This window comes from Gambusia affinis, linkage group LG10 (genome assembly GCF_019740435.1).
Source record: "Gambusia affinis linkage group LG10, SWU_Gaff_1.0, whole genome shotgun sequence".
NCBI classification, from domain to species: Eukaryota; Metazoa; Chordata; class Actinopteri; order Cyprinodontiformes; family Poeciliidae; genus Gambusia; species Gambusia affinis.
In genome coordinates, this window is record NC_057877.1 from 20,580,891 (window position 1) to 20,596,989 (window position 16,099).

A 16,099-nucleotide genomic window follows, 5' to 3' on the forward strand; every position below is an offset into this window, starting at 1 on the left:
TATTGCTTGATAAAGATGGATGGCTGGATCTTGCATTTAGAACAATTCAGCGAGCGATTAATGGGGCGATACAAACACCAGAACAGCCTTTGGTCTCTAAACTTGACTAAGAAGCAAAGGAGATGGAGAAAATGACTTCAACTACTGTCTTTACAACTGACCCATCAAAGACAAATAATGATCCCCGCCACATGTGATTGAATGTGATTCAAGGCGGAAGAGGAAGCAGCCAGCAGAAGGGATGGTGGAGGCACCGCTCAGTAGAGGGTTGAGGACGGTGTGGGGGGGTGAATGTGGCAAGGTGAGCGAAGCGTGGAGGAAGACTGGGGTCAGGGGTGTGACGTGGATGTGGTTTTGAGATGATGGCCGCTCACGCACTGGCTGGGTGGAGAGACGTTTCAAGAGGTTTCTCACAGTTGAAGAGCGAAAAGAGGAGATGGTACACAGCAACCAGGTGTGTGTGCGCGTGCATGTGTGTGAGAGACAGGAAGAGAGGGGAAAAGATGTAGTGTTAAGCAGGAGAGAAAAGGGACTTATTACCTCAAGTGTTATAATACAGATTCCTATCAACTTAAAACAAAAAAAAAAATCTAAACCAAGAAGAAAATCTTGAAATATTTCATTAAACATAAAAACCTTTATCTAGAATTTCAAATGTGAAAAGATGGAATAAAAATAAATATGTTCAGAGCACCGGCCTCCATGTCAGTGCTCTGACATGGAGGCAATAATCAGATCATCAGACAAAGTCTATAAAGTGAGTGATTCTTATTCATAAGGAATATGTTCACATTAACACCTACCTAACACCTTCATGCTAATCAATAATGTACTTTTTTTTAAATTGAAGACCCCCAAACAAAGCACACTGCAAAGTACACTCAGGTAACTATAATTTTTTTTTTTTAAAACAAAAAACACAGAAGATAGTGGGTCCTTTTACTCATGAGTTTAGGATCCAATTGACTGCATGGTTCCTAGTCAGTAAGTTATACACACACATATTTACAATTAAAATTAATGCATTTTCATGTTGCTTTAAAACTTTAGGCTCTAAGTTGCAGTAAAAGAGGATGTTGCAGCTGTGGTCTTGGCTGGTTTTAAGAACAAATCCTGCATCTTTTTCACTTCAGAGAACAAAACAGGACTGAGTAAACAAAGCAGAGACAAAGACAACACCAAGACGTTGAAAATCACATCTATATTGCAAAGAAGAGCTGTTTCAAGAATTAAAGCATTATCACAACCATCCTAAAATCATCGCCAGTGCTCTGACATGGAGGCAATAATCAGATCATCAAAGTCTATAAAGTGAGTGATCCTGTGAAACTGCAAAAGCGATGCAATCACAAATCTGGATGCATCTAACTTTTGTGCTGGTGCACCTAAGAAAAACATCAAGTGCACTAGCGCAACCAGTTACTCTAGAGTCGAGAGAGGAAGAACTTTAAATCTAAACAAAGTTTGTTATAACCAGAGTTGAACTTACTGTGCATTGTCCTACAGATTTTTTAAATGCCTTTCAGTTAAACCTCATTTAAAAGCTAGATTCTAGAAAAAAGAATATTCCATAATGTGTACAAATTGGAAAGTCAGATATAGGCTTTTCGAATCATTTTTTGAAAAACTCCACAATTTCTAGTATGCAAGTTCATTTTTGTCTGCCATGACATTTAAGGTGAATAGGCAAAAAAATAAACCAAACCCCAAATCAATCAAGCCAGAGCCCCGGAAATCTCTGTTACCCTTAGCATTAGACATGTTTACGTTCCAGTTGGACAATGTGAAGCAACCCCCTCTCTAGCAGTGTTTTTCTGCATGTACGTGTCTGAAGTGTGGTCGGAGAATCGCTGGTCTTCCTGAGCGGACAGTTTCACATCCACATTTTTCTGCCGGCTGATTTTAACAGAGGAACAGCTTAATTGGGGTTAATTGTTCCAATCCATCTGTGAAGCTGTGTGTGAGGCAGAAGGCGTGAGTTTGTGTGTGTGTGGCAACATATCAGGCCCTGAAACCCAAATCCGAAGCCGGCGCTGCCTTGCTTTCATCTTATTCATATGCTGGTGAAAAAATAAACACGCGAACCATGAACAGAACGGGGTTGGGAGGGTGGTGACGAAGCGGGAATGTGGGCAGAGGGCTGGAGTGACGGAGGTGCAGCTGGATTTCCCTTCCTTCTGTTACTTCTAGGCTCAAAAGACATGATTGGAAATGCAAAATATGAGGCTAAGACTAATATTATGTGCCGTTAGTCACCTCTTCCACCGCTGAGGAACTCATCTCTGCAGTTTTGCATCAGCTGCAGGATCCACTTGTGTTGAGCGTAGATACACTGCCAGGCTGGGTCCCCTGGGGCATGTAGGTCTGAAAGGTACCTACAGGGCAAAAACAGACAGGGAAATGAGTAATAGAAAATAAAACTGACTGAAGGAATTATGGATGAATTGTTGTGCTAATCTCCCAATGGATCGCTCCCTAATCTAAAAGGTTCTACCAGCACGTACTCAACATAAGAGCAAAGAAATGTATTTTAATAATGGTAAAATAAGGTAAAGTCAGATTAAATTGTTAAAAGGAACTGGTGAACTATTGACTTTCCAGCCTGATTACCCAAACCTTTGAAGTGTCTTTATGTCTTTATATAGATTTTATAAATAGCCTGCATACTGTTAAAACCTTTAAATGGGGGATAGACAACATTAAGCGTTACAAACAAAATTTTATTTTGTGAGGCCTGATATTGCCATGAACACATATTCAATCAGAAAGAAGCATTCTTTGAAGAGGCATGAAATTGAAAGCTTGGCACCCGTAGTGGTAGATGAAAAAAAAAAAGAATAAGAGATTTAATTTGATTACAAGTAAATGAAACATTTTACAACTAGACCAAAACAAAAATAACTTCACATCAGCTTTATTTGCCAAGCTTGTGCACAAAAACAAGGAATGTGTCTTTGTTTCCACTTTGGTCTCAATGTACACACATAATAAAAAGAAATATAAGAATTTGGTGGGAAATAAAAACTTTTTTTTTTTTTTAGAAAAAGCATTTGGAAAAGTTTTTATTTTTTTATGCTTGAGAATTAGCAATATATTGTTGCGTAATAAGCATTATGGTCAAGACATATTAAACAATACAGACAAATAAAAATCCAGTAAAAAGCCTTATGATCCTGCAATAAAATGACAGATGCTGACACAACTAGTTGTGTCACGCTGTAGGGAAGGAAAAAGGACACAAAATTAAAACAACTAAACTAGTTTTTGTTTTGAACATAGTGACATAAATAAAATAATAACACAAACTTAAACTTAAGGAAATACTAAAACACTTGCATATATATATAACTTATATATATAAGAAAAAAAAAGTGAAATAAGAGTGTATAAATGCCAGTAAAAAAATAAGTATAACTACAATGTAAAAATTAATCCATAAGTAAAATAAGAAAAAATATGATATAATTATAGTTGACATTTTTTATATTAAATAGAAAAAAACAATGAGGAATATATGTAAAGATTTCACTGGAGATAATTTTGTTTCCTGATGTTTCTGTAGATTTCCTACATATGCAGAGTAAATTTTGCAATATTGCATCAAAAGTAGCAAGTAATTTTAGCTACAAGCAGTCTGTCCACAAAATTATAAAAGACTTTGCTTTTGGAAAAGAAATATCCAGTACAGATGTGCAAAAGAAATGATCAGGGCCAGAAAATTTATTTCAGTCTTTTCCCCCTTAAATGACAGCAACATTTTCATTTTAAGCAAAAGTAAAAATATCTTTCTTCCTTATGAAGTAAATTATGTATCTTATCAAAGAAAAAAAGTAAGTTCTTTAACAGTTCTTTCTAATGATAGAATGAAAAATTTAGCAAGCAAAGAATCACACAGTAGATACTATTTTTACAAATAAATAAATAAATAACAAAAATCAAAGACCTATTTGTATTTAGCAAAAATAATTCAAGAGGAAAATTTTTTTCCGTGACTAAAATAAAACAACGTTTTTGTAAATCCATCCATGAATCAGGCATTTAGACTCTTCTTTGATCATCTGAACTCCAGTTCATCCTGGTAATCCTAATTCATCTCTAAGGAGATTTGATTTCCCGGACGTCCATAAAGCGTCCTCTGGGATGTCAGATGATTCCACCTCTGAGATTTGGCCTCATTTCTTGTGCCGTCATCCAGCAAAACCAGCTGCTCGTTTGTTTCTCATTAAGTGGCATCTTTTTAAAAGTTCGAGTGAGACCCACACGAAGAAATGCACCCAGCTCCCACCCTGCACACGAAGAGTAAACAGGAGCTGAGTGGGCGTTAGGAGCTGTGCCTAATGCACCAGGATGAAAGATGTTACCATGTGGTCGGGAGCTGGTCTCTGTGATCCTGACAGGTTGGTACTAACAATAATAAATCGGCACCGACCGCAAGTATGAGCGGACGGTTAGATGGAGGGAAAAAAAGGAGGGAAAGAAAGGCGGAAAAGTTAAGGAAAAATAGAAGCAAAAACAAGAGGACCACGTAAAAGAAAGATGACAAGATTCATGAACAGAAGAAAGTGAGAGGCAAAACAAATAAAAAGTGGACGTGGATAGAGGTTGAAGTTTTAGTAAACAAAGATAAACAGACATAAAAGTAACCAAAATGTGAGCAAGAACAAAATATAAAAGATTTATCATGACTTTGTATTGGATATTTTGAGGTTGAGCACAAAATAATGACTGTTCAAAGCACAAGGGCAAAGCCTTTGTGTAAAAGAAATGAAAGGCTTCAGACACACAGAGACAGACAGATGATGAAGAACAGTCAGCGAGGATTAGACAACTGAAAGGAGACCTGATGTATCTCTTTTGGTCGAGAAGAGTTGACGGCGTCTCCAGCAGTTTTTCCAACAGGAGGTTTCTCAGTGCTTCGACTCTGGTCTCAACCTCAGCGTAAACTGCAGCACAAAATGGAAACAGCTTTTTAACATCAAATTACTTTGCGGCATTTATTTGTTAAGGCAAACCTCCCCCCCCCAGAAAGTGCAGAAAATGTTTTAGAAAAAACCTTTTTTGAAAACTGCAACTTCAGTATTTCCGAAAAGAGATTTGGCTTTCTCGTAGTCATTGATCACCACATCGTAATCTCCCTGGGAGAAAAAAAAAAAAAATCAGTTATAAACGCAGCATTTTGATCCTACTAACTCATTAATCACAACACCCACAGTGCTAAAGTATCTAAAGCTCCACCTTTTGGTTGAAGTCACCCAGTCTGGACCTCAAAACAAATACACAAGATAAACTGAGGACAGACGGAGCCGAAACTGTATGAAAAAAGAGTTGAAACCTGTGTCTTACTGGCACATGTTTTATGCTAAATGTGAATTAAAATAAAGCCAGAAAATGTTTAAACTTTTAGGATCAATCTTCAAACAAAAGTGGTAAATATAAATGACCAGGCGAGGAAGCTTTTATTTCTCTATGGCAGACTTTGGAAACACTAAATACAAAAAACTTAAATGTAGCACAAAAATAAATGCATACATTTTGGAATATTATCTGTTAGCAGTTAAAATTGTTACAAGCGGACAAGCCAGCTCCCAAGGCATTTGATGGTTAGCCGGCTATCTCACCTTCCCCCTTGACTGCTTCATGTAGATTTTGTTCTCATAAAAGGTTCTGCAAAATTACAGAATCTACTAAAAAGATGATCTAGTGTCATGCTAAAGGTGAGTAATCACAATGCAAACAATTTAAATTTCAATCCCAATGTTAAAGAAAATGCACAGTGTTTTCTGAAGGTCTTGTGTTCTTTCGAGTCAAGAGCAAAACATCTGTCAAAAAACATATTACCACATTTTAACTTCCTTAACAGAGCAAGACCAATAAGTAGGGGACAATTCAGCCTTTGTTCAGGAAAATATAACATTTAAAAGTGTCACCTCCTTGTTTGGCAAAACAGTCGTCACAATAACAGTTTCTATACATGGTAATCTCCTTCATCGAAGTGAGTACCTGTGATTCAGTTTTTATTTTATCATTATTATCTAAAAATAATTGTCTATGTTTAGTGTGATGTTTCCATTTGCCTGACAACTTTACTACCGATGACCAAAAAAAGACTCAGTGAAACATTACATAGTTTATCAACACAAACATGGATTTGGCACATAAAAATTATTTTTACAGTGCAAACTTGTATTTCGCTGGGCTGACAAATATTCCAGAATCTTGAATGAAATCACTGTAGTTAATCCCTGGTTCAAATTCTTGGCAACCAGGCCATGTCGGTGTGCACAGGGCCTCAATGGTGTTACTCACTCATGCTCCACACCAGACGCAATCTTTCCATTAATCCACCACAGTTATGCTACTGAAGTATTTTATATGTTCAAACCCTCCTGGGAACCCTCGTGATCTACCAGGAACCCAATGTTTTTAAAACGTCCTTGACAGCTTTGCTAAGAGTTGTTCTTGCATATCTTTGATGACTTTAATGCCTTGTTTAGTAATTGCAGATGTAACAACAAGCAGGTTTCTCATCTGAATGGCAGATCTTAAAGCAGTGGGATCACCACTCCCAGTGAAGACACTTAGAACAAAATGTTAGATGAAACAAGCACCGATATTGGAGGATTTTTTCTAAGGTTGCACAAGACAATATCCTGGAAAGCAATGAAATATATTTAAGGATTTCTTTCTTTTTTAAAGCATTTATTTTAATAACTTGTAATCTCTGTTCTCTAGAGAGAAACTAGGATAAAATTTTCATATATTCTAGAGCAGGTATGCTGAGGGGACACAGCATCAGCATGCTGGTGCTTAAGCAATGATCAGGTGGGTTTAATTTTGCATTTGGCACTTTCTGTCTACATGTTGGGATTTGTCATGTTCGTGTAAAGTACCTTCTGAATGTTACGTTCTATGTTGAGCGGCAGGTTGAAGAGAAACTTGAACCGTTGCAGCACGTTGAGTGCATTGCGTGTGGAGTCAGCCTTGTCTTTCCGTCCGAGGACCTCCTGGAAGAGAGTATCGGCAGTATCACTCGCTCCTGCGAAAAAAGACGGAGTGAGAAAAAGCTATGAGCGAGAGTGAAGGAGGTGGGAGAAAATGAGAAACTGGGATACTGTATAAATAAATGTTAAACGCCACATTTCCCTCATATTCCCGGTCTCTGGTTTTCCTCTTGCTCTGGATGTTATTAGACAGAAAAAAAAGAGGAGTAGGAGCAAGAACTACACTGCTCAGAAGAAAGTGACAACTATCTCTTAGCGTACTTGGTGGGACTTGAGCAGAACTAAGGGGCTTCGTGGGTGGCCTCAGCTGGGCCGTCGGATAGAAAAAAACAAAGTTCTTCTATTCAAAACAAACCCCCACACCCACAACAAAATCCCTGAAGGAAAAACAGCAAAAGGCTGAGTAAAGACTAATATCTAACATTTTTCACTCACCAGTCTCACTTATTAAGGAGCTGACATTTAACAAGGCTGATTTGTGATTGGCTGACTGGTGCTGTGTGTTTGATGCTCAATGTTTTGGAGGGGGGAAGAACGAAGCTCTATTTCTGCCGTGCCATGGGCCTTTACGTCCGGGTTCGGAGGGATGAAAGATATGTCCGGCTAAGAGATTTATTTACTCTTCACTTAGGGAAAAGGGCCAGCTTATTGACCTCACATTAGAGTGGCCTCATTATCATGTATGACCTACAAGGGTGGGACACAGGGTTTGATGAGGGATCAGCTTATTAAAGTGGGGAAGATCAACAGGGCACTGAAAGAACACACACACGCCCAGGTTACAGTTTTCACTTATCACTCCAATTTTCTGGCACAGTCAGTCCGTTTTAGTTCCCTTTGTCTGATCTATTCTGTTCTAGAGTCAAATAGATTTATAAATCTATTCTATTATAGACTAGAATAATGTTATATCCTCCTATTAAATACTTTTATATTGTATAAGGATTCTGAATAGAATAGATGAATCTATCTATTCTATTCAGAACGCAAGAATTCTCAGTTCCAAAAGGTAACTTTAAAAGATCTTTTTTGAGCATGTATGTACTGATTTTATATTTTTTATATTTATATATAGTTAAATTATTGCTGATCTCTCTTGTCGGCAAAACAAATCTGCCTAAAGTCACTTTACCCATAACAGAAATTTATTTTTAAGTGGTTCTCTAATACTTACATTTAAAGGAAAATAGATGAATATAGATACAAATGGCTAAGAATATGTATAAAATTAATAAGCACAATTTAAAACATCAATTTGAAAACAGAGAAAAACAAATTTACTGAACAATAAGGGCAAAATTTCTACATAAATAAAGTGCAACTATAAAAAATATGTGCAACTGTAGGTTAATTTAAAAATGTGTATGTGTACCTGGAGAAAAACTTAAAAAAATAAATAATAGTCTTTGGACCATCTCGACCATCTACCAGGTAGATTCTACCTGGTGTAAATTTTTAAACAATCATCATCAGTTTTGCTCCACAAAATTTAAAATCAAACGTACGATTTAGGATGTTTTCCAGTCGCTGGGTCATCGATCCCTCAACTTTCTCTGTTCCATCCGATTCCAGTCTCTGGTGGATCGCTGGAAGAGTATTAATAATTTTAATGACTGAAAATTATAAACATAATTACAACAGACATATGAAAATTATTTCTGTTTTCTTAACTGCAGTGGGACACATCACCAAAGATTTGGACATTTTTAGCTTCAGGAACTGAAGGTAAAACAACAAACGGGCTCTGCCTCAGTGGTAGATGTGAGATAACCTCACTGGTTCTCCACTCACAAATGCTGCTATTGAAACCATCAGTGACTGTTCCCACACTGCCAGGATGTGACCTTGCACTGGCCTGGATCAAGTCGCCCATCTACAGCCATTAACAGCACAGTTTGGTGGTTTTGGGACATTAAAGCCCTTTGACCAAGAGAGGGTAAATATGAATGTAAAACGTCTCATTTGTTTGAAAAAATAACACGCTTTTATGCCAAAAGTGACTGCGGCAGAGAGGAGAATGAAAGGGGGGCAGGAACCCTCTGATGGCTTGTAGCCATCACTTAGCATGAAGAGCTTCATACCAGAAAGAGAGTTTGAAAAAGGCGGAATGAAGAAAAAAAAAACTAAAAAGGGTGAAAAAAGAGGGAGAGAGTGGTGGGGCTACCCCAGTGAATAAATAAATGGTGTTCAGTAGTGGGCAGCTGGGTGCTGAGAGCTCAGGGCGAGTTTATTGACAGAGTGGCAAAGAGGTTGGGAGGCTTTAAAAGACAATCTCTTGCATACTTGTACAGCGACATCATCGTGAAGAACTATATCTAAAAAATGAAGACGGCAAATAAACATTTACACCAAATAGCTTTTAATTAACTTTAAAAAAAGAAGGAGAAAGGGAAGATTTCCATAAATAAATAAGGCTCAAATCAGACAGACAGAAGCATTACTGAGACACACTGTTCAAACACACTGTGCATAATCAGTAAGGACGTCACTACAAGCCAGCAGTAAATGTGACTGAACGCAGGTTAGGACGGAAATAAGCAGAGATGGTGCGTGTATGCAGGATTGATAGGGCCAAGAACAAAGGATGACACACACACTGCAGGTCTGCTTCATGTCTCCAGACTGCCCTTTGCCCCACTGCCAGCTGCCTGTCCTCTCCCACCGAGAGGCCTGATGACGTTACAGTTAAGCTAAACATCAGGTCAAGATCCGGAGAACACACGAAGGCAGGTCCTGAGGAAGAGCCGCAGCTCCTACTCCGCTTCCTGGAACCGTTCAGGGAGGGGGGAAAAAAAGAAAAAAAGAGAATAAAAATAAAAATACAGTGTCCCTGGTTTCTAAAGCTGGAGATGTTTTGACTCCTGCTGGGGCTGGGGACGCGGCGAACAGGCCCTGGGAATCTTTCATTTTTGGACCACGGTAGCTGTTCCGTTTCCTGCATCACTGGGAGACTTCCTTTTCACACAACAATGAAAAACCTCAAATTTCAACATTTTAGCAGAAATAACCCGCCCCTCCCTCACAGCCTGTCACTCATTCAATCAGCCAGAGAGAGAATGTCTCAGAAGAATCGGCCCAGCTCGTCTCTCAGGCTCCGCGATCAAACAGTGTGCAGGGATAAAATGCTCCACAAAATTCTGAGACATTTTCCTTAAAGCGAAAATATTGATCATATTAAAATATAAGAACATTAATAGAGAAAAAGATGAAATCGATTGAAAATTACAAGTGCATCATCTGAGAAACATTTAGGCCTAAATTATCTCCTCCATAGCTCTTAAACTCTTTTTTTTTTTTTTGTAAAAAAATCTAAAACACACTTTTTACCAAGGTTTTGGTTTTCATAAATAGAAGAAAGATTTTGCAAATAATCAATATTGTTTTATGCAATAATTGAGCTTTTGCTATCCAATATTGATTTCCCATTTTGTTTGAGATCAAACCTCCTAAAAAAGTGAGAATTACCTGCTGTTTCCAATTCATTTATTTTTTTAAAGAAAATAATACTGCCGATTTCTTGGTAAATATAGTATTTTAGAGTCAAACAAAAAAAAAGGAATTCAAGATTAGAAAATTATTCTTAGTTTTTATCTAATTATTAAATAACAAAAAACAAGAGGACCAGTCAAAGCTAATTAAAGGAAATTGCCAGATTTTGATCACAGGTCAGCTGACTGGTGTATCACCATTTATTCTGTTTCACAGAATGCAATTCTGTTAGAGAGTATTCAGTATAGAACTATCCAGTTGAGGTTTGAACAAATATTTGATTTTAAACTACGGTAGAGATGATCAAATGCAGTCTTGACTCAATAAAATAAAAGTTATATAGCATTAAATTGCTACCAGCCCGCAGTAATTGTTTCCAAAATTGTTTACAAATAGTTTGTATCTGGTCACCATTCTTTTTTCAACTGACAACTTGGGATAACTTATTATTGTATTGTTTATCATTATTGTGATGCTTTTCTAACAGGATACAAATCGTTATTTATTGTGATAGCAAAAAACCTAATGAGGTCTGCAGACCCCAAAACTAACAGCCTTGTTTGGATTATTTAGACTACCTTTCCACTAATAGGTCTATGAGAGCATCAATAAATATTAATATCTTGGAAAACATGATTAAATGCTGCTCTTAAGTGCTATTTATCAATGTACTATGTAAAAATGCTAAGGGTATACTGACTTGATCACCAAAATGCTGCCACATAAATGATTTAAAAGTGAAGGAACGATCAAGGATATCTTCTCTAACATGTCAGCAGAACATAGTTTATACAAGTACTAGTAAATAGCATTATATATTAATTTAATGAGACATTTAAGTTTATATTTACAACACATTATGAAAATGTGATGTTGGTTTCAAAATATGCAATGTTTTCCATGTTTTATATCCTCTGTACACATAAATACAAACCATGTAGAACAAAGTACTTGCAAACTATCCCAAAACAGCAAGGCATTTTGCAGATCTCTTTGTTTCTAAAATACAAAAGCCAGATTTTATAATAAATGACTATTTTAATTGTTAGAAATATCTAAAGTGAACTTAAGAGAAAAACAGCTAAAAGCCCTTAAATGAGAATTTTAAAAAAAGTTCAGAAGAAGAAAACCTCAGAGTGTCGCTGTTGCTCTGAACTTTTTCCATCCGTCTCATTTCTTTACACAGGTTTGGCTTCTCGTCCTTCTTTCCACCTTGCATGCTGTATTAAAAATAACCCTAGACTTCAATTAAAGTCATCAATAAAACTTGATGAACATTTAAGCGTGCGAGCTGAAAGTAAACAAGAGGGGAGACTAGAATGTCACATGGTGACTGAGAGCGTCTGCAGACACAGCAGCAACTTCCAAAGCAGCACATTCTGAAGTGCAAGAATTTCTAAAAATCTCAAAAGCTGCCTCTCAGGTAAGCTTCATCTGGTCTGGCTCAGAACAACAACAACGTGCCAAGCTCCTCAGAGACACAAAGAAGGGATTCACAGTCGCTCAGACAGCTGTGCTTAGTAGCCCTGTAGTGGTTCACTGCAGGGGCCGAGTCCAACTGGCTGGCTCACAGGCTGCATGCTCTGTGAGTTGGTTTGGCCAACCGTACTCTGTGTAAAGAATATATCCCTGACCCAACTACCCATTCTGTGTGGCTGCCTCATTTTTCAAGACACAGAACTGAACCTTGGCCTGAAAAGGATGCCGAGGGGCAGTAATGAGTCACAGCGAGAAGACATGGGGTCTAGAGGTTTGAAAATTAACCTTCAAGTCATGCTGCTGATTCAAATATGAGACAATGTTTATCTTTATGAGGGGAAAAGAATAAAACCCTTTGACACATGGATGTAATATAGCATTTGAGGAAAGGGATTTTACAGCTACAGTGTTTGATGCTGTACCGTTGTCAAGATAATGCTTCTTTAGTCTGCCCTGCTGTTGTTAGGAGCTGCTGATGAATAAATAAACTCATAAAGAGTGAAAGCAAGTTTAGTTAGGATGCAGAAAAAGTTCAAAAACAGAATAATGTGAAAACCTTTTATGACCTGATGCAAAACACTTGGAGAGAGAGAAAAAAAAATGTTTTTAATGTTTTATGTATTCACACAAGTAGACATACCAAAATTCAAGGCATGTTTCTTGCAACTGGCAACACAAATGCAAAATAAGTTTCAATAGTGACAAAGCATACAAGCGCTGAGGATCTAAGGATAATTTCCTCAGAATTGTTCAGAATAATTAACACATTTATAAGTAGTCATACACTTTCTCCTGATGCAACTTACATAATGCTTATATTAACACTGCTGAAAAAAAGAAGAGGGCAGAATTTAAAATAAAAGAATGTTTAACTCAAAATTAGTTTCAGTTTAATGTTTTTAGTTTCTAAGTTTTATTGGAAAATAGAAAAAAAATCACTAAACCCTAAAATTATCCATCAACCATCTCATTCTTACCTTATATGTAAAAATGCAAAAAAATTTCCACAGGTTTAAGGAACTTCTAAATGAGGTTAAATTGTATTAAGCTATATTCACCTATCACACTGGTGACTATTATGTTCTATAGTGTTACATTTTTGTACACATCTTTTAAGTAAATCCATTTTAAAATCCTCACAGCAGTGGGAAAAACAAAATGCACTCTTGGAGTTTAGAGAAGATTGAAAAGTGAAAACAGCAGCCGAGATTTCTAGTTAGAGGACTTGAATAAGTGATTTGTGGTTGATGCAGGTGATATTTGGTCTGAATGGTACTGTTGTGGCCCATCAGTTTGAGAAGGCTTATAAACCATTATATAAACTGAGTGAGATTGAGATTATTCACAATGGAAAACATCTAAGAGGGCTGCCAGCCTCCATGATTGAATGTTTCAGCAACTTCTCCCCAATGTCAGACCATGCAATAGTCTGCAAAAAATTTTAAAAATCCATAAGCTCCATGCCAATCTTTAAAAATATCAGTTAGCAATGTAAATTTTAAAGTTAATAAGAGCATAAATAGAAAAAGATGGAACAAAGACAGTTTGTTTAGAAGGGCCAAAGGAAAACCTCTCTGCAACTATAAATGTAATGCACTGACGATTGGTCATACTGTATCAAATTAAAACCAAACCAAACACCAGCATGTCATCATTAAATTCTGATGATTTCAGCTCGTTTTGCAGTCATCTATGAAGGTGTCTGGAAATTAAATTATTTCAAAGTCAAATGTGAGGCAGGTTAGCCTGTCCAGTTTGGACAACGGAAGCTTGGTCCAAATTGGGCCATGGAAGCAGGGAGAAAAAGGTTGTAAAGAAGAGGTCGTTGGAATTACCCCACAATGATGTGGGAAAATGATAAAGTCACACAGGAAATGACTACCGACAGTGACTGGTACTGAAGGTGATTCTAAGCGCTGAGCTGTTGGATGTATTTCGTTTTTCCATCCACAGCTTTTCCATTTCAGCCTTATATTAATTGACTAACAAATGACAATATGGAATCTGTCACTTTAAATCATTTTAGAACCTGGCAAACATCAGATCATTTTTATTATGTCCTAATACATAAAACCTTAGAGCTGAAAGAGGGTATACGTTCTACCAGCCATGAGTGTAAGTCCATTTGGCCCACAGGTCAATGTAGTGCACACATGGTGCGCTGCTTCCTGCAACCCCTCCAGACTGTACACTTCCCATTGGGGCAGTGGGCACACAGTAGCCACGCTCAGTCTGAACGAGAGAATGACTCTGCATTGTTCCCATTGGTCATATTGGCTCCATTATCAGCTCTATCAGTCCTAATACTCTGGCTCGCATTGTGTTGGGCTGCTCCGTTTATTTAGATTCAGTCACTAACAATGAAAACATTGCCTCTCCTCCAACCGGAGCACAAACATACGGAAAGCAATAATAATAAAGATGGAGGCAGAAAAGTGTACATATAAATAGTAAGGGGAAGTAACTGAGTGGCTGTGGCGGGAGCAGAGCGTAAACAGACAAAAGCATGAATGATGAAGTGAACAATTGATTCGAGGTACCTGGCAGAGCGACAGCAGCCCAACTCTGCCACCTTGAAATCTTTTTGGCATCTGAGGGTCAGTGAGTGTGAAAGGCGTGTTTGTGCTTTTCTTACTACTTCTCAGAGCCGAGTGAGGCTGACAGGTGAGAGCTGATCTCATTTTGATGGAGGTGATTTAACTGTGTTGTGGTTGGCTGCTGGAACTGTAACGCAGAGAGGAGGGTTTTCACCCACCGTCCAAATGAGCCTCTTTAATCAACCGCTGCTAAACCACATGTGGTGGTGGGAAGGGGGAATTAAAACGGCCCAACTTGTACATTTACCCCCAAATTAGGACCTTATTTCTGAGGCCAAATATGAAGTGAGGGAGTAAAGGTTTGCGCACGTTTAGGATCATTTCTTTTTTACCTGCCAGAGCGTCCTGAGCCTCAAAGAATGTGCTGAGGCCTCCTTTCACATAGGCCAGGCTTCCCTCGTTTTTCTTAGTTGCTTGCTTCTTCAGGTTATTGGCTGCGATCTTCAGCTGCTCAAATCTGCAACAAAAAAAAAAAAAAAAAAAAAATCAACAAAAACAACTAATAATTATCGGTTTATTGCAAGATATAAACAAAAGAGCCAAACAATGACTTGAATTTGTTTCTTATTCATGCCTGTTTGCATTTCTTACACACTATTTCGGGACGCATAGTTTGAGATTTTACTTGTGTGAGTACGTGTGTCTGTGTGTCAGTGTCCTGAGTGAGGTTTCCTCTGCAGGAAGAAACAGTCACCCAGTGAGGTCCAAACAGAGGCCCCTGGTCATGCTGGATCCTCGGGGTCTGGGTTACTGGAAGGCTAAGCAGGGGGGAGAGGAAGCCAGGAGTGTCCAAAATAACTCTCCTCTGCCCCAACAGTCTTTAGGGTCAACAGGCTACCTCGTCTACACGCCGCTCTGATCTCTGAAGAACCAGCTGACAATGTGGGGAGAAACTCAAAGGGAATTGGTAAAAGAAAAAAAAAAAAAAAACAACAACAAAAAAAGCAAAAAAACAATGCAACTATGTTTTTGTTTTCTTCAGCAGGAATTCCTGGCATATTTTCTTTACCAGTCAAGTAAGTGAATGTAGAAATCATTTCCAACAGTATATTGAATTGTTTCTTCCTTTTTAAATAATCTATTATTATTATTAATGGCAAAATGTCAGAAACTTGTAAAAAAAAAAAAAAGTAAATGGTACATGTAATATAAAATATATACAGAGAGACATAATAAAATTTAAAGCCATATAGTTAATGGATAATCAAGATAAGCAATCATGAAAATGCTTTTCTCATGAGCACCGTCTCTTTTAACTGTACATCATTCTTTGATGATTTTATACAACATCTAGTTTCCATTTATTGGGTTTTTGATTTCCATTTGGACGTGTTGACCATTATGAAATATGACAGATTAGGATCCATAAAAAACTAAATAACCGAGTAGAAAGTAGAAACTGGAGTCACATAACTATGTTTCCTTACAGTAAACTATGAGTAGATAATTTAATTTAACTAGTTTTGGGAAGTCTGTGCAAAATCCATCATTAGAAATGGCTTCCATTAAAAGCGGAAAAAGTCATCCATTAAA

At 37.5% G+C, this 16,099-nt stretch overlaps 1 protein-coding gene across 1 annotated transcript in view; it reads right to left on the reverse strand.

The window, feature by feature from the left end:
• Positions 1-16,099, reverse strand: part of exoc2 (exocyst complex component 2) — a 50,796-nt gene that overhangs the window by 16,980 nt on the left and 17,717 nt on the right. The window contains exons 6-11 of the mRNA XM_044129703.1: positions 14,899-15,023; positions 8,507-8,587; positions 6,891-7,036; positions 5,054-5,135; positions 4,841-4,943; positions 2,257-2,375 (exon numbers count right to left, since the gene is read on the reverse strand). Coding sequence (XP_043985638.1) covers positions 2,257-2,375; positions 4,841-4,943; positions 5,054-5,135; positions 6,891-7,036; positions 8,507-8,587; positions 14,899-15,023 — 656 coding nt within the window. The remainder of the gene's footprint in view (positions 1-2,256; positions 2,376-4,840; positions 4,944-5,053; positions 5,136-6,890; positions 7,037-8,506; positions 8,588-14,898; positions 15,024-16,099) is intronic.